The following is a 27,893-nucleotide window of genomic DNA, read 5'->3' as shown; positions in this document are numbered from 1 at the left end:
AACATCTTGAAGTTGACCCTGTGCTTGTGTCCATTGTTTTGCTAAGCACTGTTGTAAGGGCTGCATGTGTAATCTTGCGTTTGGGACAATGGCAATGCATGAAGACATCATGCCTAGAAGTGTCATTACAAACCTCACTTGGTAGTGTTGGTTTGGTTGCATGTTTAATGCTATATTTTGGAACGCTTGTACTCTTTGTGGACTTGGAGTGGCAATCGCTTTTTGTGTGTTGAGTGTTGCTCCCAAGTATTGCTGGATCTGGGATGGCTGCAGATGTGATTTTGGGTAATTTATAGAAAACCCTAGGTTGTGTAGAGTTTCTATAACGTATTGCGTGTGAAGAAGACACTGTTGTTGAGTGCTGCTTTTTATTAACCAATCGTCTAAGTATGGGAATACATGCATGTGCTGTCTCTTTATATGAGCGGCCACTACTGCAAGGCATTTTGTGAATACCCTTGGGGCTGTTGTTATCCCGAACGGTAACACCTTGAACCGTTAGTATTTTCTGTGCGAAGGATGTATAGGTATGTGAAAATATGCATCCTTGAGATCTAACGTTGACATGTAGTCCTGTTTTTTGAGCAAGGGAATCACAAGTGTTACCATGTGGAAGTGATCTGATTTGATGTAGAGATTCAGCGTTCTGAGGTCTAATATAGGTCTCAACGTTTTGTCCTTCTTTGGAATTAAGAAATATAGTGAATAGACACCTGTTCCTTTTTGATGGTTGGGTACTAATTCTATTGCTTGTTTTTGTAACAATGCTTGGACTTCTAGTTGTAACAGGTCTAAGTGTTGTTTGGACATATTGTGTGCTCTTGGGGGCACATCTGGTGGGACATTTTTGAATTCTATGCAATAACCATGTTGGATAATGGCTAGGACCCATGAGTCCGTAGTTATGTTTGTCCAGTTTTTGCAGTATGCAGTAAGTCGCCCCCCCCCACTGGTGTTAAGTGTTGGGGGTTTGTGACACTGAAGTCACTGTTTGGTTTGACTTGTTTTAGGGCTTCGGAATTTTCCCCGTGCTCTTGGGAATTGTCAACCCCTGTATGAGCCTCGAAACCCTCCTCTCTGGTACTGCCCCTGATAGGTGGGTCTGGTTTGTGAGGTGGAAGGTTCTGGTGTTTGCGTACGAAACCCCCCTCTAAATTGTGGCTTTCTAAATGTGCCTCTGCTTTGTGGGGAGTAGAGCGCGCCCATGGCTTTGGCCGTGTCTGTGTCCTTCTTTAATTTCTCAATTGCCGTGTCCACCTCCGGCCCAAACAATTGTTCCTGGTTAAAAGGCATGTTTAACACAGATTTCCGGTTTAAATCCTGAGCTCCGTAACTATGCATGCCTGCGAATGGTTACCGCAGTGTTGACTGTTCGTGCTGCTGTGTCTGCCGAATCCAATGCGGACCTTATCTGGTTGTTGGAAATAGCTTGTCCTTCTTCAACAACCTGTTGGGCACGTTTCTGGTGTTCCTTGGGCAAGTGCTGTATAATGTGTTGCATCTCGTCCCAGTGTGCCCTGTCGCAGGGAGCCAGTAGGGCTTGCGAGTTTGCGATGCGCCATTGATTGGCTGCCTGTGCAGCCACTCGTTTGCCCGCTGATTCGAACTTCCTACTCTCTTTGTCAGGCCGGTGGTGCGTCTACCGACGATTGAGAGTTTGCCCTCTTTCTTGCAGCTCCCACGACCACCGAATCTGGTGTCAGTTGCTGTGTTATAAACACAGGGTCGGTTGGGGGAGGTTTGTATTTTTTCTCCACCCTAGGTGTGATAGCCCTTCCTTTCAGTGGCTCCTGGAAGACTTGCTTTGCGTGCTTGAGCATGCCTGGGAGCATTGGCAGACTTTGGTAGGAACTGTGGGTGGATGCCAAGGTGTTAAATAGGAAGTCATCCTCTATTGGCTCCGAATGCATTGCTACATTGTGAAATGTAGCTGCCCTTGATAATACCTGCATGTATGCAGTGCTGTCCTCTGGAGGTGACGGCCTTGTCGGGTAACAATCTGGACTGTTGTCGGAGACCGGTGCATCATATAAGTCCCATGCATCCGGGTCATCCTGTGTCATCCCATTATGTGTCGGTGACTGCATTGGGGGTGTTGTTACCGGGGACAGCTGTGGTGAATGTAGTGGAGAAGGCTGTGACGAAAACCTTGGTGTTGGTGTTTTATCTCTTGCCACCTTTGCCTCTGGCTGCATTTCTGACTCCTGAAATGCCAGCTTTCTTTTGATTTTAATTGGAGGAAGAGTTTGTATTTTACCAGTCTCTTTCTGGATATGCAGCCTCCTTTGGGTATGGTCTGATTCTCCCATACCTATTTCCTGCTCAAATCTATGTTCATGCATTTGGCCGGAAAGTCCTTGCTCTTCCGTGTAAGAGCCTAATTTTGGCTCCGAGGCTGCTTTTTTCAGTACCAAAGGTTTCGAAACAGTCTTTTTCGGTTCCGAGGTAACTTTTTTCACCTTGGGTGTGTCGAACTCTCGGTGCCGAGATCGTTTGGTGCCTGAATCTCGACCGGAGTCGGTTGTCTTCGGCAGTTGTGTGGCCTTTTTCGGTGCCAATGGTTGGTCACCGTCTTTTCGCTGGGTTAAGCCAAGGCCTGCTGGCGATGGCATCCCCTTGGCCTTTACTATCTTGGTGTGAGTCTTGGACGAGGCAGTTTTACTCAGTTTTCTGCGTTGTCGCTGGCTGCTCACTTTCGGAGTCGTCTGATTCCGTTTCCTGGATGGAGATTCTTTCCTCCTCTTCGACGTTGATCTGTTCTCTTGGTGTCGACGCCATTTGTAGTCTACTGGCTCTTCGATCGCGTATGGTCTTTTTCGATCGAAATGCCCGACAGGCCTCGCAAGTATCCTCCCTGGGTTCCGGTGATAGACACAGATTACAGATCAAGTGTTGGTCCGTATAAGGATACTTCGCGTGGCACCTCGGACAGAAGCGGAAGGGGGTCCGGTCCATTAGCCCCGCTAAGGAGTGGAAGCCCCAAAGGGCCGCCGGAGCGCTTCTACGATCGGTGTCGATATACTAACCCTAAACCGGTACCGAGCGCAAACAATACCGTCAAATTTTCGATATTTAGCTAACTTTCCCAATTCGAAATACGGAGCGAAGAGGAACACGTCCGAACCCGATGGCGGAAAGAAAACAATCTAAGATGGAGTCACGCCCATGCGCAATGAAGCCGAAAGGGAGGAGTCCCTCGGTCTCGTGACTTGAAAAGCCCTTTGTGTGAGGCCAGGGCACAGCCTTTACAAATGCGGGTGTGCCCCCTCCTCTCCTTTTCCCTCTCCCAGCCCAGGAAGACTATTCAACATGCAGATGCACTTGTGACACCGCCACCTTCCCTGTGTACAGGCTGTCTGAAAAGTATGGACAAAACCTAGCTGACATTCTGCCCCAGACGTGGATTGGAGTCAAGCTGCAAAACACCAAAGTCATAAGCATAGAAGAATGCCCACTTTCTAAAATTGGCATTCCTATAATGGTAATAAAAAAATCCACCTCCTGGGATCTTAAGCGGTAGAGTCCAGTCACAGAAATGGGAGGACAGGAGGGTAGGTGAACAGTCAGATAGAGTCTCCACGAGGACGAGAGTTATCGAAGGTTAGTAAGGCGTTTTTCTGAGAGAGGCTTCTAGCCTCAGATTCCTCACCTTTTTAACAGATACCAAAGCAGTACCTATTTGGAGGTGGCTCTGTGAATACACACAAACCAGAAAGTCCAGCTTGACTGAGTGAGCAAAATGCTCCTCTCGGCGAACCGGACTATCCAGACAACAGCTGCCTAGTAGACGTCTAGGACAAGAACTCTGCATGCTAATATCTAGTACAAGATGGTACACCTCTGCCCAGCCTTGCCCTGTACACAATTAAGTAAGGACAAGACTGAGATGTCTTAGGGGCATTACAAAAGGAGAAGGGGGAAATGTGCTGAAGCCCTTTCAGAAACTGTATCAAAGCAGGTGATATGCAATCGTAAGATGGCCGAGCGGGAAGAAAGATGACATTTAACTGCCCAAAGTAAGGCCATGCTGGGTTAGAGAGTGAGAACAAATAACTAATCATCAGATGGTGAGACCAGGAGGGGTCAACCAGTTGAGTGCGGCATCAATTCACAAATTGTCCCAATAACAGGCATACACAGCTTTTGTCGAGGAAGGCCTGGCTGCCAAGATGACATCAATCCTCGAGTGTGTGGAGTGGGGGCGGGGGGAAGTGAAGAGAAGGAAAGTCATAGGTGTTCAACTGTTTCCGCTTAATCTACATGCTTGAAGGTGGAGATTTCTGAGGCCTGGGTGCAGAACCCTGCCCTGTTCCTGCAACACAGGTCCTCCCAGAAGGGGAGCCTAAACTGAGAATATCTGCTGGGCCCTAGGAGTTCTGTATAGCAAACTCACTGTGCTCAATCTGGAGCCACTAGAATTACTTGGGCCCGGTCTATCCAGATCTTCTTGAGACTTAGAGGCAAAAGTGGCATTGACAGAAAGGTATACAGGAGTCCAGAGGTTCACTAGAGGCGGAATGCTTCTCTGAGTGAGAGTTGACATGGAAGCTCCAACACACAGAATTGCGGACATTGCTTTTTCTCAGTGGTTGAGAACAGATTAAGACAATATTCTCCCCATTCGCAGAAGAGACATTGTGCCACCACTGGGTGTACCTGCCACTCGTTGTTGCCTGAGCTTGTCCACCCTGGCATTCACTGATCCAGCCAGGTGACTCACCACCACGAAGATTTCTTGAAGGTCCAGCCATTTCCAGGGGCGCAAGTCTCCTGGCACAGGGTCCGTGACCCCATCCCTCCCTGTTTGTTGCAGTACCACACAGCAGTGGTTTATCCGAGAGCACCTGCACCAGCATCCCTTTGATGGACGTCAGGAAGGCATTCAGCGCCAAGCAAATTACTCCACTTCAGAAGACTGAGCCAGGAATCCACTGGAGATCGAGGCCTCTGATCTCCGCCTCCCCCAGATGGCTGCCCCATCCCAGAAGTAATGCGTCCATCAGCACTGTCAGCTCAGGATGGGGAAGGTAAAGGGGTCTGAGACTGACCCAATTGTGGTTCAACTACCACTGCCAATCCTTTGCAGTCTCCTCTGAAATCTGAACATTCTTGCAGAGGCCCCTTGATGTTGGGCCCACAGGGACTTTAGATCCCACTGCAGAGCCTGCATATGCTACCTGGTGCGCTCAACCAGCAGTATGGAGGACACCATCAGCCCCAGCAGTTTCAGAGTTGACCTCACTGAAATACAGAACTGAGGCTGAAAGATCAGGATCATATCCTGAATGTCCTGGACACTCTGTCTTGGAGAAAGGCATGAAACCGAACCGCGTTTGGAATGGCTCCAATGAAGAGGAACATCTGAGAAGGAGTCAGGTGTGACTTCTGCACTTGATAGTGAACCCCAAAGATGACAAGATTCAGAATAGTCTGGATGTGGTTGACAACTGCGTGGGGAGAGCCCGGTTTCAACAGCCAGACATGCTCGGAGTAGACTAGCAACCCTCACCTCCGAAGGTGTGCTGCCACCACTGCCATCACCTTCATGAATATCAGAGGGGCACTGGTGAGACCAAAGGGGAAGCACAGTAAACTGAAAATGCTCCTACCCCACCATGAACTGCAGGTAGCGCCAATGCGCTGGCAGGACAGGAATATGGAAATAGGTGTTCTGAGGATCCAACGCTACAATACATTCTCCTGGGTCGAGAGCACTAAAGAACCAGGCCAGGATGAGGATTTTAAACTTCTCCTTCCGAAGGAAGGCACTGAGAGGGTGTAGGTCTAGAATAGGCCGAAGACATATGTACCTCTTGGGCACCAGAAAGTATCAGGCATAACAAACATGCCATACTTCTGGCACCAGCACCCTCTTGACAGCCCCTTTGGCCAACAGGGCTAGCACTTCCTGCTGCAAAATGGATAGACTGTCCTCCATAAATTGCTGGGATGATGGAGGGCAGTGCAGAGGATAAGAAAGGAATGGGTGGGCACAACCTTTTCAGACCATTTGCAGTACCTACCTATCCAATGTGATCGCCTGCAAACTCAGATAGAATCAGTGAATTCTGCCTCACACCAGGTAGCGGTGACCCTTGAAAGTACACTAAAGAGGCTTGGTGGGTGGGGCGCCATACTCGGGGCACAATGACCTTGACCGTTCATGCACCCTGGCCTTTCCCACACAAGAGCACCTAGTCCAAAGCCATGAAAGGAACTCTTTAAGTGCTGCTGTTGAGGCTGGGTAGAAAGGGCCAGGGAGCGAGTGGTAGCCTCATTCTCCTTGAAGCGTTCAAGGGCAAGATCAGCCTTGGCCCCGAACAGGCGACTCCCATTCAACAGTATGTCCATTAGGGAGGACTGGACATCAGTCCCTAGCCTGTTGAAAATTTGACCGAAAAATATCTGACAAAAGCAGTCTCCGAAAGAAGCTCAGGATTCGTGTCTAAGGGGTAAAAAGAAAGGGACAGAGCACCTTTATAGGCCCCATACATCACTTCCAGAGCAGAGCTGTGCCAGTACGAAGCTGTATGCCACCACCTTCCAGTGTGCAGAGGTACCATGAAAAAAAGTTTCTGGATCTAGTCTGACACTGGGGATTATTCAAAAGGAGGGGGAAAAAATAATTGTGGCTCCCCTCAGAATTTTTGACAATTATTCTATTAAGTTGGCAATGCTTAAATAGGTCTAGATTTAAACATTGCAGTTATGTTACCTTTTTAAAAATGCAATACGTTATTTTCTGCATAAAACAAAGCACTGTTATCTGCATAATGATTCTTGTGGCCAGAGCCCTGTCCCCAACACTCCCCCCTGGGATCACTTGAGGTCCCTCTAAGGGGACCAGCCCCCGTTTGAAGATCCCTGCAATATACTATTCCTATGTAGTAAAAATGACAGCCCTAATTTAGAGAAAGAGTAATAGGGTAGCCATCAATCATTGCTCGATGTCCTTACCACACTCCATGCACATCTACTGCCTCATCGGGATGCTGGTTTTCCCGATAGCAGAAACACACAGAGAAACTTTCCTTCTCAGAGAGGTACCTGCCAAACACTGGAAGGGCTGTTTATTTTTTCATATTGTGGTCTGCCAGGCATACCAAGGCAGTCCAAAAGAAGTGCGGAGGGGACTCAAATGCCCCCGTGCACTGAGAGATGACAACTAGTGTACCTGGATCATTACTTTATTGACCAAAGCCAAATTCGTGGGGGAGGTGGGAGCTGCTTTTAGCTGTCATCCCAGGGCAGCCATTATTTTTTTTGTTTGTTTTTTAAGGCAGTACAGTGTTCAGGGAGAAAGGACACACATCTGATAGCCATCTCTAGATTCGATATGACAGCCAAACTATAAAAGAGGCCAACTGAAGAGTAATACATTTAAAGGTCTTGAGCTCACATGTGACCAATTTGTATCTGTTCTCTTATACAGTATTCAAATCACACTGTGAAGCAAAGAAGGCAAACAACAGTATTACCTCTCCCAGTTCCCTAATTTTTTTCAGGTAGCGCTTCTGGAAGACTGTGGGGTCACTTAAAGGGATGTCCGGGTTTACCGCAGAGATGTCAGAAATATCTGAAACACAAAAAGAATGGCAGCTGAACACAATTGAAAGATACAGTACGAAACATGGAGGAAGTAGGAGAATTACTTCTGTCATCAAGGATTACTATAGCACAAATTGCCCTCCTCACACTCACAAATGCAAACTTTTTTCTATTGCCAATAAAATGTACCTATCAGCAACAGTACTTCAAATCATCTAAATTTTACATTTACAGTTTGGCGATATAATCTCAGATTCCAAAACTGAGAAAGAGAAATCTGTTCTTTCATTTTAGCTCAGAACTGTCAAAGGGAATGAAGCTTCTGAAGCGTAAGTATTGAGAAAATGTGCTTATGACAGCAGATGATATTTTAAGTGTGCTAATCTGAAGGATTTGTTATATTTTATTACATAGCACAAACCTAGCTATAAAGCACATTACCTGTATCCAGTGTGTGTATTATGGTGGGATTAAGTTGAACAGCAGACAGTAGAAAGGAAGGGACAGTAAAGGTGGAGGTGAGAGGCCAGCGGTGGAGGAACTGGGGAGAGAGAAGTAGGGGTGAAAACAAGAGACAGGTGGATCATTTTATTGGGTGGCAATCGTTGTAACTGATGTCAGTGAAGTCTTGTAATCTTCCGAATTAGTGTGGATGATTTCCTACTGATATCACATCATAATGCGTGCATAAAAGGTGCTACCGAAATTGGTCATGTTGGTGGTCAGATATTGCCGTGCATGGCTACGCACGATAAGTATATGCAAGAGGTCTGCGTTAACGGCTTGAGTCAAAGCGGTCTAAGTGATGTCCTGGATGTACAGTGCTTATGTTCAATTAAGAAAAAATAAGTTACCTGCGGTAATAAAGCCCCAGCCAGTGTAGAAAGAAGGAAAATGTACATACTTGTAACAATTCCAGTATGGGTAATCTCCCTAAAAAAATAACCTTTGTTTGGAGAAGTGAACCATGCAACATTTGCAGAGCAGTGGGCATTCATATTAACCAAGGAATTATGTTAAAAACTACACATAGCCTACACACCTCCACAAAACCTCATCATACTCTTTGATGGAACTGTTTGGAAAGGCTCAAATCAGATTACTAAAAAATGCTGTAAAGCAACCCTAACGGATGACTGTGTGCATGAAAATGCTAATTAACAATAACCATTAACAATAACCGTCTTCTTTAAATGTAGTACACCACACCACACAGATATCACCACTCCACATAGACAAAAGCCGTTTGTTTGTTTGCAAGCAGGACTTCTCGCACTGTGTGCAGTGGCACAGTGCATCATCTGGAAGAGACGGGCAAATCAGTGTCTCCACTGTTAGCAAGCAGGGGCCTTTATGTCACAGGAAGGAGATGTTTTCTCCAGCTCAGTGAATGCAGACACAAAGGAGATGAATATCGATGACATTTGGTTGTGCACGTCTTTTTAAGTTTGCAGTCTGGCAGCTTACTTACAGCGTATTGCTGTAGTGGAAAAAACGCAGCACCTTCTGTGGGTGTATCTAGACAGCTCATCAGATGATCAATGTTCATTTATTGTGTGGCTGTCTATTCATGATCTCTGCATAAGGAAACGCTGGTGGCACTGAATGCATTATGTTCTACAATCATGGGAGTATAAACAGTTTGGTGGAGAGGGGTTATTCTTTATTATCACCATCACCGCCCAAGAAACACATTTCGGAAAGGGGCTTTTGGGCATAAGATGTACCATCCATCTTACACTGGGGTCTACAGCTGTAAGAAACATCAACGGGAAACGGGCGATGATCAGTGCCTTGAGCTAATCACTACGTAACTGTGATGGAAGAAAGGTGCACTGCAAGTCCCTCGCTTAGGTGACTGCCGATGTAGGCATTAAGGGAGGTAATTAGAGTTAAGAGAGTGGCCATGAAGTAGTCCATAAGTTATGCAAACGCACCATGACACACTGGATACAGGAATTCTCGCTCTAGTTCATCTGATCAGGACTGAAGGCAAAACAACCTGAAGAAGCTGGGAATTCCTTGACATCCTTTTTCAAGCAACAGATCAGCCGTGGCACTTCTAACATGCTAAGTGTACTGAAGTGTCAATGATACACAATGGAGCACCATGCAGCTAACCTGCATGTTTCCAAAAAAAAATGAAAACATCGAAACTCCAATATTAGTATCGATACTTAGTACTGTACAAAATAAGGGCATGTTGCATTTCCACAGTCAAATAAAAGAAGAGACACTAAACAAACACGACATGCATTAGGAAAAAGAAACACAATGAAGTAACACCAAATCTACTTACTCTGCGGCTGCAGCTGCGTCAGCTCCCGCAGGATGGTTCGAAATGAAGGCCTCTCAGCTGGGTCATAGTTTAAGCACTTGCTGATCAGGTTTGCCAATTCTTTGTAATACGGCTCTGGAAGACTAAGCTTCTTCTCATAGAACCGTTCTTTCTGCACAAAACAGGTAAGTTCAATATTTTGGGATGGTCAACTAATCAGAAAGCGCAAAATGTTCACTATCACATAGCTGTCAAGTTTCCCAAATCCATGTGTGGCTAACTGCTGCAGTTCTGTTTTGTTTTTTTTTGCATTCTGGCACTTTTAGTTCTAGTTTTATAATAAACAAGACAACAAGTCCCAAAATATAACAAGCCTAACTGGAGCAGTTAGATATGCATGGACCTTGGAAACTTAAAAGGGTTGCTATCAATCCTTTTTAACAGTGTAGTTTGACCTCACTTGCAGTGAAAAACAGTTAGTGTCTCCTAAACCTCAACGAATGATAAGACAAAGAAAGCACAGGAGACTGAGTAAATGTGTTAAGGGAAGTGAACACATGTATCTCACAGCTACAGTATGGCTCAGTCGTCTCTAGCCTCAAATAGTCATCTGACCAACAGACCCCCTCCCTTTCTATCATAGTTGCACCGTACAGAAAGCCAAACACCAGCAAATAAGAATATAGTATGCACATGCAGCCCACCTCTGATGGCGTACGCTCTTTAAGTGGAACTTCTCCATTGAAGCAGATCTCCAGTAGCGCGGTCCCAAAACTCCACTTGTCTGCAGCAGTGCTCAGCTTGGTGACATCATGTACACACTCTGGTGCTATCCAGGGTATTCTCTCTACACGTTCTGATGAGAAAATAAATAAGGACAGGTTACCTACAACAGCCTGAAACTTAACTGAAGCAGCCAATGTCACAAATTATAATACTTAATATCTGCAATTCACAGTTAGTTCAGGAATTTGCAAATGCAGATTAGCAAGCGAAGGAACAAGCAGCAAGTCAAATTCTACAGTGAATCACATTTACGTGAACTGTTTTTAGCATTTTGGTGAATGCATATTTTTTTCAATATAAAATGATGTCTTCAAGCAGCCATGGTCTATTAAAATGTCACTTACATCAGCCAGTAAGGTATGAAAAGGCAACAGAATTGAAAATAAGATTCTTCAACCTCAGCACTTGAAAGCATATCCTAGGAGTCCTAGAATATTTTCAAAGGCAGCATCATGGATCCAATTAAATGAGCTCCTATCACTCAGAGCAGTCAGTGCTACTTGTCCAAAACATTACCAGAGGCAGGCAAAAGCTAGAACAGACAATGTAAGAATCTTCCATTGACATCTAGAAGAAGCCCAGGTATTGCAGCAGCACCTTATGGGGAAGCAGCAAAGAGTAGGTGATTCAGGCAGAGAAGGGAAGAGGCCCAGAAGGGCATAATGAGCTTTCTCACACATGCCCCCTTACAGTCTGAAAGAGGAATATCTATTTCATGATACAGTTAAAAAATAGTAAAGGCAACATGGGCTACGATTGCAATGCTTTTTTTTGCAAATAACATGACACTGAGAGCTAATAAGAGACATATTTAAACATATTATGTCCTTATTACAATCAGTTCTTCAAGAAAAGATGTATTTTGTCGAAAAAAAACTCAAGAGCTGGGCATTTCGTCCCACTACAGAAGCCAACATAAAGGAAAGGCCTGTGGTGTAAAAATAGTATGATAACAAACTTTGTCCCTGGACTTAGTTGCTTCAAAGAGGTGATGCCAAATTCATGATCGACGAAGCAGGTCTACTTAAAGGGGCAAAATATTCACGTGTGAAGCGTTCCAAAACATTCTATTCTCTTTATACAGAAGAATGTATAGACGATATTTGATGGTTCAAGAAAGATCACTTTGTAATAGCATTCTTTTAATTTTGTGTACTTCCATACACCTCGTTCTCCCTTTTCTGCACCTCTTTGCCTTTTGAGTCACCCCGACTCTCACTACTGAATATTTCTGGAAGAAGCTTGAAACATACCTATTTAATTACCGTTGCATTTATGTTTTATTTAAACAACTTGAAGAGCACACATGTTGTAAAGGAAATTGTCTAGGTTGGCTCTTGAATGTTACAATATAAGTTCTGCTCTTTTGAAGATGTATTGGCTTACTTGATTCAGAGGTACAGGAAAGCTGCCCAACAGTACGGGGTTCAGTTCTAGAAATGTATTTTTTTGCGGCTGAGGTTTATACAGATGTGTTGCACCTTACATGGTTTTAATATGTAATAAAGAGGCAGTGTTGTTTAGATATTTTTAATTATCTGCAAATTTAAGTTAATATGATTGTGCACACCAAGATACATCCAAACATGGATATACACACAAAACCCTTAACCACCAAACTAACAACCTACAGTCAGACCTGCACAAGTTAAGACAGTTCTAACCTCCGACCTCAAACAGCTCCTTGATAAAATGAAACATTTTGAGAGAAGCTCGTCAGATGTGTAGTGTCTCTCTCCATAGAAATCAACACAATGCTAGATTTCAATCCTTCCTGATCCTTAACATTACTATAAATGATTCCCCCATATTTAACTGTCTGCCTTAGTTTCCTACAATTACTTGTGGAAAACAGAACACGAAAGGTGGGGTGGAGGAAGTGGAGCATAGGTCACGATACAGGTGGGACCAGGGGAACACTCATTTGCTAGTGTGCCCGCTAGTTTGCGGTGTCTGGGTGTCCGTGTGTGCTGCAACATTAAAACTCTTTTACTTGTATATAAGAAAAATAAAGAAAATCACTTTTCCTGGCACTGACTTGTTTACAACTGTAGACATTTAGCTACATAGATAGTTGGATTATCACAGCATTACCCCATGTATCACTCTGAGGTTATGTTACATATACATGCAACCCTGGTTTCAGGACTCTACAAATATGCTACCCTGCAATGCTGCACTATGCAAGAGCCAAATTACTTTCAGCATGGCACTGAATGGGGACAGGCATGTGCAGGTCTTGCACCATCACTGCCGAATGTCCTTCTCTGGCTAAGGTAAAGGATGTATAATGGTTTAAAATGGGCCAGTGGCTGATGGTGGTGCCAACTGGTACTCATTTGTGGGTACCAGGACTTGTTTTTCAACATCAGACTTTGACTGAGAGCAACAAAAAAAGCAGGAAAGTGCAGGAAGAGTTAGGAAGGGAGAAATAGAAAAACAGTGAGAAAATGAGAAAGCAAGGATTAAAAGAAATCTGTAAGAATGAGATAAATGGGCTGTGGTTGTAAGGTGATGGACACTAGAGGCAGGAGTTTTAAATAAGAGTAAACAACCTTAGTATTCGGCACCCCCTGACATTTAGGAGCGGTGGCAGGCTTCTGCGAAACAATTTGGGCCCTGGCACTTATTGTTTTACAAATGAAGCACTGCGTGCATGCCATATAATAAAAAGGAACAATTTGGCGAGGCATAAGGATTTCAGCAAGAGAGTGGTTCCAAGTAAAATAAGGAAGAAATCAAGTCACCAGGATACAAGGCAAAGAAGCAATTAAATAGGCAACAAATGGCCTACAACAATCAGAAAACCAGTACTGTAAGGAAACCTCTGAAAAAAGGCAAACGTAAACATGGTTATAAACTACAGCCAACAGAGCAAAGCACTAAAGTGATGCAGAAATCTGGTTGCAAGCATATATAAGGTTTAAATGAAGAAGGAGGCGGGAGCACATTGCCTCACATCCTAGCACTCAATTTGCCCCAACGCATCATGATAAATGAAGTACATGGTAACACTTACTTCAGTAGTCGTCTTTAATGTTTCACCAAAGGCAGCTGTCTGTTGGCCAGTTCTTAAGAAGAGTCCAATGGTAGCTGGTAGCTGCGTGCTCAGTATATCTGTGCATGCACTCTCTGTTTCAGGCACATGCCCCACCAAATAGTCCACCTTCCGCCTATGTGCCCAATGCCAACAACACTGCGCTTCTAAAACAAAAGGAATGACCTTTTCCCCGATTAATTTGATGTAGAAGAGCTGTCTGCATTTAAGATGTGACTAGAATGTGGTCATCATAATGTACTTCGCTCATATCAAACGAAGAGTTGGTCATTCACCCGGAACTCTTGTGAGGTCAAGGTAGAACGACTATGCTTTTTTGGGTCCATGCAGTGGAGTCACTCCTCTCTTTAAGAAGGATGTGGTGGAGCGAAAAAAAAGTAGGCAGGGTGATGGACTAGTCTACATGAAAGGGAGTGACAACTTTGCTTGTTTGGGAGGATGTTTAGGTATGGAGGCTTGGATGACAATGTCCGCAGCTCACTGACCCTCCAAGCAGATGTTTTTGCCTGCAGGAAGGCTGTCTTGATGGTAAGGAGCCCGAGAGGACAATAGGCAAATGCTCAAATGGAGCATACATTGGGAATGTCAGGACTACATTAAGGACCATCTGAGGCATGAAAAAGGGAGGAGGAAGCATATGATGTAAACCTTTCAGAAACCTATGTGTAATAGAGGATTTGAAGAGGGGTGGCTGGTAAGACAACCGCAGAAAAGCAGATATAGCGGAAAGGGAGCCCTTTAAGGTACCCAGTGCAGAGCCCTGCTGAGCAGAAATTAGGTAGGGTCAAGTTGTCTGCACACCATGTAAGAAACTTTCCCCAAAGGCAAGAACATACCATTTGGTTGAAGGGACACCTGGTTGCCACAATAACATCCCATACTTTGTGCCTAAGCTCAAAAGCTGTCAACTGTTGCTGCTCAATCTCCACACAAGAAAGTGCAGCTTTGAAAGGTTCGGGTAGAGATCCCACCCCGCTGCTACGACAGAAGATCTTCTCAAAGGGGAAGCCTTATTGGTGGACTGATGACCATGCTCAACAGCTCGGGATACCAAACGCTCCGAGCCCAGTCCAGAACCACAAGGATATGTTGGGCCTGGTTCTTCTTGATCTCGAGAACTCTGGGCAGAAGTGGCATGGTGGTCTGAGCTCCACTTAGGACGAAAAGTGTCAGAGTCAGAGCCACATTGGAAACTCCTGCATGCAGAACTCCTGACACTGCGCAGTCTCAGCTGTGATGAACAGATCTAAACAAGGCTCTCCCCCCACTGCTTAAGAAACCTTGCACCCCCTCTGGATGGAGATGCCATTTGTGATCCACTAGGCGTCTTAAGGTGAATTTGTCTGCTCTGGCATTCACAGAGCCCGCTGGGTGTTGAACCACCAGGGATATGCCCTGACGTTCCAGCCATGTCCAGAGATGTAGGGCCTCTACAATCCCACCCTGTCCTGCTTGTTGCAGTATCATATGGTGGTGCTGTTGTCTGAACATCTGCACTAGCCTTCCCTAGATGGAAGGAAGAACATCTTTTAATGCTAGCTGGATCACCTGGAGCTCCAGAAGGTTGATATGTAGTCTGGATTCTGCTGGAGACCAGAGTCCTCTGAGCTTCACCTCTTGCGGATGGCCAACCATGAACAGCAGGTAACACCTGTGGGCAGGCAGGACAGGACAGGAATCTGGAAATGTTTGGCTAGCAAGTCTAACGCTACTGTCTAGTCTCCTGGACCCAGGGCAGACAGGACTTTAGCGAGAGTGAGCATTTTGAACTTCTCCTTCTTAAGGAAGTAATTGAGAGAGCACAGGTCTAGGATAGGACGAAGGCCTCCATACTTCTTGGGCACCAGAAAGTAGAAGGAATAACAACCACAGCCTACTTCTGGTGTTGGCACACTCTTAATGACTCCCTTGGCCAAGAGAGCCGTGACTTAATGGCAGAGAAGGGATAGATGGTCCTCCGTCAGCCTGTCGTACATGGGTGGCACTGGAGGGAGGGGAGACACGAAGAGGAGGGAGTATCCCCTCCAGAGAACTGGAGAACCCAAAGATCCAATGTGATAGACCGCCAGTGGGGCATGTGATGCAGTATCCTGCCTCCCACTGGTGCCCATGATGGTAAGGAGAAGACTATAAAGGTTAGAAGGATGCAGCTGCTTGGTTGGGGGGAGGGGGAGGTGGTTTAGAGGGGTGGTGGACTGGCCAGACTTTTGGCTGCCCCCCCGCACCTCCAATGAGGGCTCTGGGTACAGCATCTTCAGCCACACAGAGGCAAGTAAGCTTGCGCTCCACATTGGCTGGAAGGGTGCAGACGTGGCTAGACGCCCCTTCCGTGGCCATGAAATGAGAGAAAGGCGGGTTGGGGTTGGCGAGGGGCCATGGAAAGGCCCAAGGACTTGGCCATAACCCTGCTGTCCTTAAAATGCTCCAGCACTGAATTTGCCTTGCCTTCATAGAGATGAGAGCCATCAAAGGGATATCCATAAGCAATGCTTTGTCATCCCCAGAAAAGCCAGTTATCAGCCAGGCGTGGCACCTTAAGGCCACTGTTGATAAAATCAGTCTGCTCAGCAAATTGGAAGTATCTAGTCCATATCTCACTAGTCAGCCACAGCCTGGGAGAGTATGGCCCAGGCCTCCTCCGGAACCACTGACAACACCTCTGCAACCACATGCCACAGAGCGTGGGAGTAGCGGCACAAAAGGCATAAGGTGTTCATGGACAGCAGTGGCAGGCTTGTGGAACAAAACCTCTTCTTCCTTAAGGAGTCCAGCCTCTGGGATTCACTATCCAGTGGTCCGGTAGGAAATGTGACAGGATTGACAAGGGCGGTAGAAGCTCGGACTACCAAGCTCTCTGGGATATGGTATTGTGTGAGGAACTTGGGGTCCCCAGGGGTGGGGCAGTGGCGGCAGGCAACTGTCCTGTGAACAGGAGCCCCTGTGCTGGGCTTGGACCAAGTCCCAAGCAGGATGTCTGTAAGGGCTTCATGAAAGGGGAGAAGTGGATCTGAAGGGGTAACTCCTGGCTGAGAAACTTCCATCAAGACTGCCACAGAAGGCAGGACAAGGTCCAGGACCTCTGCCGCCCTTCTCACCACCACTGCAAAAGACACTCTCTCCTCTGTAGCCATATGGCACATAGGAAGCATGCCAGTACTTGGAGATGTGTTCAGTTCGCTGCTTCCGCCAAATCCTCACACCAGACCGTGCTTGGGGGATAATGATGGTATTCTTCAGGCCCAGCGACACCCTCCCAATCCTTCCTGAGTCCCATAGGAATAGGGCTCAGGCATCAGCCTGTGCATGGCTCCAGTCGGTGCAAGAGTCGGCTTCGGATGACACCCCTCTGGCTGTGTGTCAGAGTCTGGGATCAGAATGGGTATGGTGCTGCTGGCAGCACCAGGAACATCTCCATTGGGACCAAAGCTGGGAAAGGTCGGGATTGTACGACTGGCACCAGTCAAGATCCAGCCATAGATCCGAGGGGGTGGGGGTGCCGAATGTTGCCAGGGTCAAAGCCACCGGTATGGATCGAGCAGGGGCCCCTCCCAACCCCACTGGGCTTGTAGGAGTGCCAGCAGGAGAAGCGTGCTCAAATATGAGGCGCATGGGCTCATATAACTCTAGAAGTTGAGTGGGGGTTGCTCCGCCTCTCAGAAACACGGGGAGGCCATGAGACTGCTAGTGTGTTGGCTCAGCCGCGGATAGCACTGAATACAGGCACTGCATCTTGTCAGCCTACTGCTCTTTTTGCAGTGGAACTTACCTGCATGTCCCGACGATTGAGTGCAACGAACATCTTTGACTATGTGACCGTTCCTAGGACGTTTCTCTCAACTGGGCTCAAGATTGTCGTGGAATCGCACGTCAAGCCCCTAGGAGCTTGAGGGATCACTACCTCAAGGACTTTGGTTTCATGGCACAGAAATCCAAGTAGGCCTTTGGAATGAGGCACTAAAGGCACATATGGTGTGGGTTTGTCACAGACATTGAACAGTGACAGGTGCTTCAGGGCTTCAAGCTGGCCTTCCGAGAGGGCATCCCTGCCACACCAGAAGAAGATTCTCACAAGAAGACTTTGAAAAAAGTCTAGTCTAAAAGTGACCAAGGTGTAGCTCTGTTGGGATCTGCGTTGACTGGTGCAGGAAGCAAAGAACTTTCACCAGTGTGCTGAGGTGGCGCCTATATAGGCACTGCGCATGTCACCTCTGGGGAGGACCACGCCAACACCACCACACAGAATGGGTCAATGCCACCTACCGGCACGCAGGGATACTGGCTCATGAAAAATTTCAGGATCGAGTATGATGCCTGGTGATAATTCTAATGTAAGGAGTCTGCGGCTAGAAGTCTCTATTGGATAAGGTAGCTTAGACTGATATGCCATAAAAGATGGAATATTGCCTCTCTTCCTTTGAACAAAATGCCTTGGGCGAGCTGTTGTATCTGTGGTTGGTCATAATGATAGGAATGGGAATCTTCATGATGCATTGGATTGACAGCTTTTTTATATGACATATCTCTGAGCCTTCCGTGACCATCTGCAGCATTCTGCTGTTTCAGGCTCGGATTGGCTGGGCTCATGGCACCCTCCTCCCGTCCCTAAGGTAGGCCTGGCTGTTCTTGTCCCCTTCCTCAGCGCATAGTCTATGATCACAAAGAGACCCCAAGAGCCAACTTACTACAAAACAGACTTGCTGCAATATTTTGCCCTATCATGTGTGGCTGAGGGGGAGCAGTTTGCTTCCGAGGATGCTGTAGCAGCAGTGGCTATTCACTGCATAGGGTGGCCCAGTTCAGGTTACAGGCCTGGATCATAGCTTGGATCTCGGCCTTGACTCTGCAAGTAGTAGGAAGCCTACAGGTATTTTCATGGACTGTAGGAGACAATGGGCGGTGGTGTAGGAGGAGGTGGCATTTCCTACAGTCAGAGAAGGAGGAGGAGGCTGTGATTCCTACAAGTATGTCCTTTAAAACCTTTTAAGCGCTTCATAATTCAACCTCAAATGGGTCACTGAAGTGGATTGTTAAATGGTTTTTAGAGGTGGACAGTATTTAATCAGTCCAAATTCGTAATGTATGACTCTGTAGCAATTTCAAAGAGAACTGAGTATGCATCAACCACATTATTAAAGACTGAAGAAAGATTGTATGAAGAAGGCGGTAGCAGCACAAAGTTTTGATATACTAAACAGAAGCAGTAAGTAGAGCAGTTCATTTTGAAATATTCTTTTGACAATTATGTTTTTTTTCCCTAGTTATGGACTCTTATTTGTGTTTATCATTGACTTCCTGAACTGGAAAAAATTCCTGAGCACTGTTAAACATTGTGTAGCATCAATACTGGGAAGAGAGCATAATAACGAGGATGGAGGATAAAAAAGACTAAAAGTAACCCTTTACTCCCTGGGAGTATCATTATACCTACAACAGCTGATGACAAAAAAGTACTCTAATCAAGAACTGTGAAATCCATGCAGAGGGCACAAAATGATTTGAAGGTCAAATCAGTCCATTCATTAAAAAAAAAAAAAAAGTGAACAGACACAAGCCAATTCTACATATACAGATCAACTAACCTTTGAAATTATTTTATTGAGAGCACTGAAAAATTTCACTTTAGTTGTGAATACTGGAAAGATGGCTCCAATGGCTCCATCCACAAGTGAGGTTAATGACGTTACATTTCTAACTCTGATATCTCTTCTACAACATAAATATGTCAACTAGTAAAGATGCCTCCAGATATTGGAATTATACATGAAATTAATGTAGAAGGTATCATTCACAAAGACTTCCCCTTACCTAAAGGTAGCAAACTGTAATAAAGCTCATAACAAGTGTGCAGAAGTGAAGAAAGAGTCATGCAACTCAAATAGTAATCCTTCAAAATGAAATAAAACATTTTTGCTAATTTATCTGACTTATTTCTCTCTACCTTCTACCGTGAGTCTATAGAAATACTGTCAAGCTCAAAAGTATATGGCACATATACTCCACATTTTACATCAAATTATATGTTCTATTTTACAGTTGTTGAAAACAAAACAGTGGACAGCTCAGGTCACGTGTTCAATATTAACACTAATTCTCAACAAGCAGTAAGAGTTTAAGGAGCACAGGTAAGTGACCAACATTTACTCTTGATACAGACTGAAACCACAGTTTTGGTACTCCTCTCGCAGGGCATAATTGTGAAAAAATATACATATATGTATTACAAAGATGAAGACAATGTACAAAAGAAGAGGAGAATGTTAGTTAGATCAGTAATATTCATAATGAGTCATGGTATAATAGGCCTTATTATGTTATAGCAGAGATATTTATTCTCAAACTGAAGTTAACAACAAACCTTACTATCCTATATTTAATACTGCACAACAGAGTAAAAAAAAAAACCTGCAAAAACACACAATAAAATATGAGTAAAGAAAAGAAGGTGTCAAGGAAAAGAAAACATATTACAAAAACCGTCCTTGAAGGGTCATGTTTAAGTGGATAACAACTCCTGGAATAAAAGAGGTTCTCTTGTTGTAAATACCAGTAAAACATCCATTATTCAAACTGCTCTGGAAAATACACAACATGGAGAGGAACATATGAAACTAATGTCAGGAGAAGAGAAAGCCATCTTTTGTTTGAACGTACTTTTACTCAGAAGGCAACTTCTGATTTTTACTATTTGCTCATTAGAGATACTGATATAAGATGTCCAATTCTGGTAGACAGACTAAAAAGGATAACTCAAGTCTGTTAATACAATGTTTTTTTATTTCATCAACTTATTTGATGATAATAACCGCAACAGAGTCAGAGTTCTAAAGCACCTATGATTGCTTGACGCATTCCAATCAATTCCTTTGCTAAATAGTATTTTGAGCAATTACTTAAAATCTAAGTGCTAACGAAAACCAGTACAATTTATTTATGGCCAGGGTAGAATGTGTTTCTAAGGCAATAATGAAACTAGTTGTAGAAAACATCAACCATCTAAGTAAAGTGGGGATAGATCTGCTACTGAAGGTGCAGATCGATAACAGGGAATCCTCAAGATCAACAGTTTATGTAGGCCATGGGTAGAACTACCTTGTCTAAAACAACTGTTGATGCAGCCTGCTACATCACAATTTGTCTAGGGAAAAAATGAAGAGCCAAAGAAAATGTATCCCAGCAGTATTGGAGTAAAGTAGAAAATGATTGGGGAGAAGAATGGATTTGTGGTCTTGGTTACCTACAATTCTACGATGAAATGCTTTAATTCAGTCTGTATTGAAGATTTAGGAAAAATACTGCCTTAGGAAGCTGGAGTCTTGCTGGCTTCCAAGGAGACATCGAAATGTAAACATTTTTTCATGGATAGATACTATGTAATTGTTCGGCCAGCACAGAAGATATACATAAACAAACGCAACCAGGTGGTGATTATGACAGTTAAATAATCTCCTTCATGCAGCAAATAAAAGCTATCTGGTTTTACAAAGTAATATTGAATCTTCTAACAACAGGTGATGTTAACGCTAACGTCACCAATAATCGACTGATGAAAGTGAGCTGTCAGAACATGAGCAGTAATAGCAAATTACAGAAGCACAGACTGCCAATAAAAAAGTTAGTAAAAGAGGAATATCATTATTAACCAATCTTCTTGACCTAAGAGCTGTAAATCTTTGATGGTATAGAAAATGAGGTAGTCCCATTAAAACAAACTCACTCAGTATCCTCTGACCGCTCCACAATGGACTACATAATTACTTTAGATATGTTGAATGGGCTCCAACAGCCATGAGTAATGATGCCATTTCACAGTATCATCTATATTGTGAGTTCAGGCTGGAATTCAACAGAAGGTGAATGTACAACTGTTGTAAATAATGTTCGACCCATTGCTCCCTCTAATGTCAGCCAATTTGAATGTTTTTTTTTTTTTTAATATATGAGAGCAATTGGTAAATTATTTTTTTTAAACATGTTTTTATTGATTTTTCAATAGAGCCATGCATTGCATTGCATACAGAAGTCATCAATAGCAAAATGTTGTTGATTACAGTAACTCGCTAGGCTCTCCCATGTTAAAGTTAACAAACAACTAAGAACTTGCGTGCACTTCCAGGTCTGCACAGTCTGCTCAATATTTCCGGATTTCGTCGACGTAGAGGTTTAGGGCGTTCTATTGCGGAAAGGCTCTATTGCCGCCAGTGGCGGGGGCCCCCACTGCCACGCGGGGAGGGGGGGGAAGAGGAGGCGAGGGGGGGGGGGGGAAGGAGGGGGGGAGGATGTGGCGCAGTGGGTCATGGCGCTGGTGTCTATTGGTTGGGCGTGGTGGCCTGTTGACGCTGTTTGGCATGTGTGCGTTGGGGGGTTTGATGTGCTGTCAGTGGGGACGAGGCGTTGACGGCAGGTATGTATGCTTCCCCTGGTATAATGCTGCATTACTGCCAGGTCTAGGCCCGCAGCCTTCTAGGTGAGCGCGACTGTCTTTAGTTCAGGGGGGTCTTTCATCGTTTTTGGCTTCTAGTCTGGAGACTAAAACGCCCCAAGCTTCGCAGCCTGCTTGTCGCAGTCCCCTTCGTGCTAAATTTATTAATACCTGGTGTTCAGCATGGGCCCAGCCGAGCGTGAGGGCAAGCCAGGCTTTCAAGTCGGGTGTGTTGGGAGCCTTCCAGTTCATCGCTATCAGTCTTTTGTACATTGCATAAACTAGATCTAACCTGTGCAAATGTTTATTTCTTTTCGTCCTTGCCCTGAGACCGAGTAGGCAGGACTTGGGATTCGCATCCAGGTTGAGCCCCGTCATTTCCGGTAAAGCTGTGACCACCCCAGCCCATTCCCCCCGTATCCGCGGGCACTTCCAAACCATGTGGTAGAACTGTGCTGCTGGTGTTTTGCATCTGGGACAGGCTGGGTCCGTCTCGGGGAACATACGTTTAATCCTGGCTGGCGCCAGGTATGTCTGGTGTAGATAGTTAAACTGTGTATATCGGAATCTGGGGTTTCTTGAGACCTCACATGTGTGACTCAGAGCTTTTGGCCATTCTGTCCCTGAGATCGGGGTAGGCAATACAGCGTTCCACCTCTCCCAAGCTTTCTGCAGGTTGGATTCCGGGGGTCTGTTCAGAAGTTTATATAAATTTGAGACTGCTTTTCCCTGGGGGTCCCAGTTCAGCATATGGTGCAGGGTGACTGAGGTAACTGGCTCCAGGTCTCCGGATGCCCATGTTTTCCTGATTGCATAACATATTGCGTGGTATGCCAGGAATTGCCCCGGACTGATCTCTGTGAGAGCCTGTATGGCTTCAAAGGACATTAATTTTCCTTCCTCGAAGCAGTCTCCCACTGCATTTATGCCCGCATCTGTCCAGATTGTGGGCGAATGTGAGCCGGCTTCCACCCATCCGGGGAGCCGTTCTAGTGGGAGAAGCGGTGAGTAGGGAAGTTTTTTGGCGTCCTTTTGAATATACTTCTTCCAGCATGCGTGTGCCGCTGTCATCAGTGGGTTTACGCGTGTGCTTTTGGTTTGCTTATACATCAGCCATACGAGCAGGGGGACTCCCTGAAGTCGGGATTGCAGCCAGATAGTTTCTGCTAAGCTGGGTCTATGGAGCCAATTTAAGATCCACTGCAGCTGTGCGGCCGCGGAGTAGAGCTCAAAGTTTGGGGCGCCCAGCCCGCCCATAGCCACCGGATGATGCAGCGTAGTGAGTGCGACCCGCCTTCTGCCCTTGCCCCACACCAGTTGCAGTAGGGCGGAGTTCAAGGTGTTGAAAAAGCTTTTGGGGATAATAATTGGCAGGGCCGCGAAGTAATACAGCAGTCTAGGTAATATCAGCATGTTTGCTATAGCGACTTTACCCAGTGGTGAGAGTGGTAATTTATTCCAGAAGCATAATGAGCTCTTTACAGAGGTCACCGCTTTCCCCAGATTTCCATCCCTGAGGTCTTCCGCACTATGATAGACGTTGACCTCTAGGTACTTAAATGTATCGAAGCACCATTTTAGGTGGCCTGACGGGGCGTGCTCTTACCTCGCTGGGGGCCAGCTGGCTAGTGGGAATATACAGGATTTCCCCCAGTTAACTATTAATCCAGAGATCCTTCCGAACTCAGACAGCAGTGACATCACCGGGGGTAGCAGCTCCTTCACTCTACGTATGTATATCAGGGCATCATCTGCGTATAATGATATGGCGTGGAGGGTGCCGCTCCTTGCCACCTCCCATTCTTTTTTTGCACGGACGCGTGCGGCTAGTGGTTCCATCGCTGAGGCAAATAGGAGGGGGGGTAGGGGGCATCCCTGCCTTGTTCCCCTGCTGATCGAGAAGCTCTATGATATAACTCCTCCCGTCTCACCCTGGCCTGTGGGGCAGTGTACAGAATGCGTACCCAGTGTGTAAATTTTGGGGCGATACCCATTAGCTGCATGGTGGCAAACAGAAAGTCCCATTCTAATGTATCAAACGCTTTTTCTATATCAAGTGATATCACCGCTTCCTCGAATGCGGTCAGGGGAGTGTCACCTATTACACTTATCAGCCTCCGGATGTTAAGGAAGGTGTTGCGTTTCGGGATGAATCCATTCCGATCCTCGTGTACCAGAATATGCATGTAAGGAGCTAGCCTGTTGGCCAGGATTTTACTGAGTATCTTGCAGTCTAGGTTTAGCAGAGAAAGAGGTCTGTAGGACCTAACGTCAGTGGGGTCACGCCCCTGCTTCGGGAGGACCACTATCATTGCCTCCCTCACTGTGGGGGGCAGGATCCCGTTGATCCCTGCTTCTTCGACTACTTTTAGGAGATGTGCGTTAAGGTGTGTCACAAAAGTAGAGTAGTATTCTGATGGCAGGCCATCTGTCCCTGGGGCTTTATTCCTAGGTAGTTGTTCGAGGGCCTTGTTGAGTTCTCCTAGTGTGATGGGGGCCTCTAGTGTCTATCGGTGTGCGTTAATTGGGGCAGGGGAGAATCTGCTAGAAAGGACCCGAGCTGTTGGAGAGAGCATGATGTGCTTTTGGTGTATAATTGTGTATAATATTCCCTAAACGCGTCATTTATTTTTACCTGCGTGGTAGCCATTGCACCTGCGCCTACTCCTATTGCCCCGATTGGAGGGCACCGCCGGTCCTCCCGCAGGAGCCATGCGAGTAGCCTACCCGATCTGTCGCCTTCCGATTGTAGTCTAGCCAAGTGGTATTTGTGATCATGAAGGCGTAATGTGGCGTCGGCCGCGCATCCTTTAGTGACGTGTATGGCGTTTCATTGCGGGCTACTGTGTTTTCTAGTGCTCTTAGTTTCTTCTCCAGCTTGCTGACCTCTGCATGGAGTGTACGTCTCACCCCCCAGGTAGTGGAGATACAATGCCCGCGGATCACCACTTTGTGTGCGTCCCACTCCACCGCTCTTAAGTTTGTGGTGCCGGTATTTAATTCCCAGCACTGTTTTAGCGCTGTTCTCAGTGTGTCTGTGAATGCAGGGTCGTGTAAAGCTTCCGCTTGTAGCCTCCATGTTGGGATCACCTGTCGCTTCTTACCCCAGTCCAGAGTTATTTTAAGCGGTGAGTGATCTGATAGTGTCTTGGCTAGGTATTCTATGCCACTGGTTACTGTGCAGATCTCCTGGGTGCCCCACAGTTAGTCTATCCTGGTATGTACCTTATGTGGTACTGAATAGAATGAATATTCCCTGTGTTGTGGGTGCTTAATGCGCCATATGTCATGGAGGCCCATGTTACTGGCCCATGTTGACAATGGGCGTCTGGGGAATCTATTAGCTGTTGGGTGTGTGGGGAAGTTAGACCTGTCCAGTGCTGGGTCCGGCGTGCAGTTGAAGTCTCCACCCCATATGGCGGGTGTTTCGGGGTTCATTAATAATGCTGGGGTGAGTGTGCACAGGAACTCGGGCAGCGCGCTATTAGGGGCATATACCCCTATAATTGACAGTTGTTTGCCGTCTAACTTACCCTCCACTACCACATACCTGCCTTCCTGGTCTATCTTGTGTGATGTTTGGATAAAGGGGACATACCCTGCTATCAATATGAGGACCCCCCTCGCAAAGGTTGAATAGGATGTGCCCACAATCTGTCCTCCCATTTACTGCGTAGGTCCTGCAGATCTGGGTCCCGCAGGTGGGTTTCTTGTAGGATTGCAATATGTGTGCCATGGCGTTTGAGTCGTGTATGCATCCTAGACCTTTTGCTTGAGGTCCCAAGTCCCCTGACATTCCAGGTGACGATGTCATATGTGTGTGTGCTATAGGCTGTAGGTTGGGCCATGTTCATTTTGTAAAGGTGTGTCTTGCACTCTGCCCCCCGAGACGGCCCAGTCGGTCCCCACCACCCCCGCCGCCCCAGCGGGCGGGCCCCCTACCCCCGGCCGCATGTCCTGTGTTGTGAGCAGACCTGTAGAGCATGAACTAGTAGTTACCCTCTTTCCCTCCCCAACTGGATCCCGTCCCCAACTGTGAACTTGCAACAAGCTACACACCCAGTTTAGGTGCGAGCTGAAGTGTATCCATGTGGATATCTGCGGGGGAGCAATGATACTATCCGGGTGCGGCTCATTGTAGGGGCTCGCATCCTTCTGCAGACGCGGTCTGCGGGTGAGTTAGGGCACGGCCATCCACCCCCCCCGTCCCGCTCTGCCGCTAATTACGCGCAGTATGTGTAAAGGAGTTATCTACAGGAGTAGAGATAGAAGGATAAGTAAGTTCGGATGATGTAACCACCCGCTTCGAGTGGGGCTCGCTAAGTTCAGTTCTACTCTCCAGCTGTGGCGGTCGGTCCCTCTGGGGGGACGGGTCGGTGGTGTTCGTTCAGAGTGTGTCTGCGGTCCTGAGGGTGAACTCCGGGCCCCTCAGTGCCTCCGTTAGTGTGGAGTCCGAGCTAATCGAGTCCGACTCCGAGCCTTCCTCTGGGTGGGTCCTGAGAGTCTCGAAGGAATTCTGTGTTAGCAGGGGAGTTTCTTTTAGGGCCCTGGTTATCTCTTCTGCAGCCTGTTCCTCCGTGGGTTGACCCCTGGGGCGCCTCTTGGATCGTTTCCGTGACTTTGTCGTTGACCAGTTCTCGACGGTGCCGGTTGCTTCGCGGGGGTGGGCGATGCCCCTAGCATGCATCCACGTCCAGGCATCTTCCGGTGAGGTGAACACGTGGGTGCGTTCATCTGTTAATACTCGTAGTTTGGCGGGAAATAATAATGCGTACTTTATATCATGTTCACGGAGGCGTTGTTTTATTTGGGTGAAGGAATTGCGTTGCCTTTGCACTTCCTGAGTGAAGTCTGGATAAGCGTGAACAGTCGAGTCCTCGTACTTGAATGGGCCTTTGCTGCGAAACTGTTGCAGTATCGCATCACGGTCCGCGTCCGGGAATCCTGTGTGCTCTTTCCACTGAGAAGAATTTTGATGGGACTCCATTCAGGACCTCTTTAATTAACCAGTGTTCCAGCAGGAGCTCTGAGTTTTGATCCAGTGATTTTTCAGGAAATCCGAGAAACCGTATGTTGTTGCGGCGGGACCTGCCCTCCGCCTCCTCTGCTCTTCTCAGCAGTGTCTTTACTTCTGTATCTAGGCGGAGAATTTGTTTTTGGTTATCCGCTACTGTGGGAGACAGTTCACTTAGCGCCTCTTCCGTTGTCTTCACTTTATCGGATAATTTGCGATGGTCTACTCTGAGGATGTTCAGATCTTGCAACACCGTGTCTATCCTGCTCTCCAGTGAGGTTTTAGTGTCTATGATTGCCTGTAGTACTTTCTCGAATGCGAGGAGTGGGCCAGGAGTGTGGACTCCAGCGACTGCAGGGAGGGCATATGTTGTTGATCGCCAGGTGCCTGGCCATGCGTGTTCCGATCCTGGTTTTTCGCTGATTTGGGCCTTCCGGCCATTTTGTCTTGTCTGGTGTTTCCTGATTCTACCTGCAACCACGCGTTCACCCACGTTCTCTGGGCTATTCAAGCAGGGGGGGCTATATGTCTCCTCGGGGCGGAGCCGGTGTGTGTTTCGGTTTTTGAGGTTTCGGCCCTCCTGGTGATCCTCAAAGTGAGATCTTGCTCAGGAGGTCAGGGATCTCCCGTCACCAGGTCGCCCGACCAGCGCGGGCAGAGGAGGGGCAGGAACAAAGGGGGGGGGCAAGGTCCACACGCCCACGCTAGCCCTCCGGCCGGCAACCAACTCCAGGCCCTGGATCCTCTGTCAATGTGAGGTGGAAGAGTGTTGTTCCCGTGTGTGCGCGCT

At 46.5% G+C, this 27,893-nt stretch overlaps 1 protein-coding gene across 2 annotated transcripts in view; it reads right to left on the bottom strand.

The window, feature by feature from the left end:
- The window catches only part of TYK2 (tyrosine kinase 2), a 579,821-nt gene that overhangs the window by 87,112 nt on the left and 464,816 nt on the right, over positions 1–27,893 (bottom strand). For both annotated transcript variants that reach the window (XM_069231824.1, XM_069231825.1), the window contains exons 16-18: positions 10,531–10,682; positions 9,848–9,998; positions 7,479–7,576 (exon numbers count right to left, since the gene is read on the bottom strand). In XM_069231824.1, coding sequence (XP_069087925.1) covers positions 7,479–7,576; positions 9,848–9,998; positions 10,531–10,682 — 401 coding nt within the window. The remainder of the gene's footprint in view (positions 1–7,478; positions 7,577–9,847; positions 9,999–10,530; positions 10,683–27,893) is intronic.

Source organism: Pleurodeles waltl, chromosome 4_2, assembly GCF_031143425.1.
Source record: "Pleurodeles waltl isolate 20211129_DDA chromosome 4_2, aPleWal1.hap1.20221129, whole genome shotgun sequence".
NCBI lineage: Eukaryota > Metazoa > Chordata > Amphibia > Caudata > Salamandridae > Pleurodeles > Pleurodeles waltl.
The sequence above is the reverse complement of the archived record's forward strand: the minus strand, read 5'-3'. Positions and strand labels throughout refer to the sequence as shown.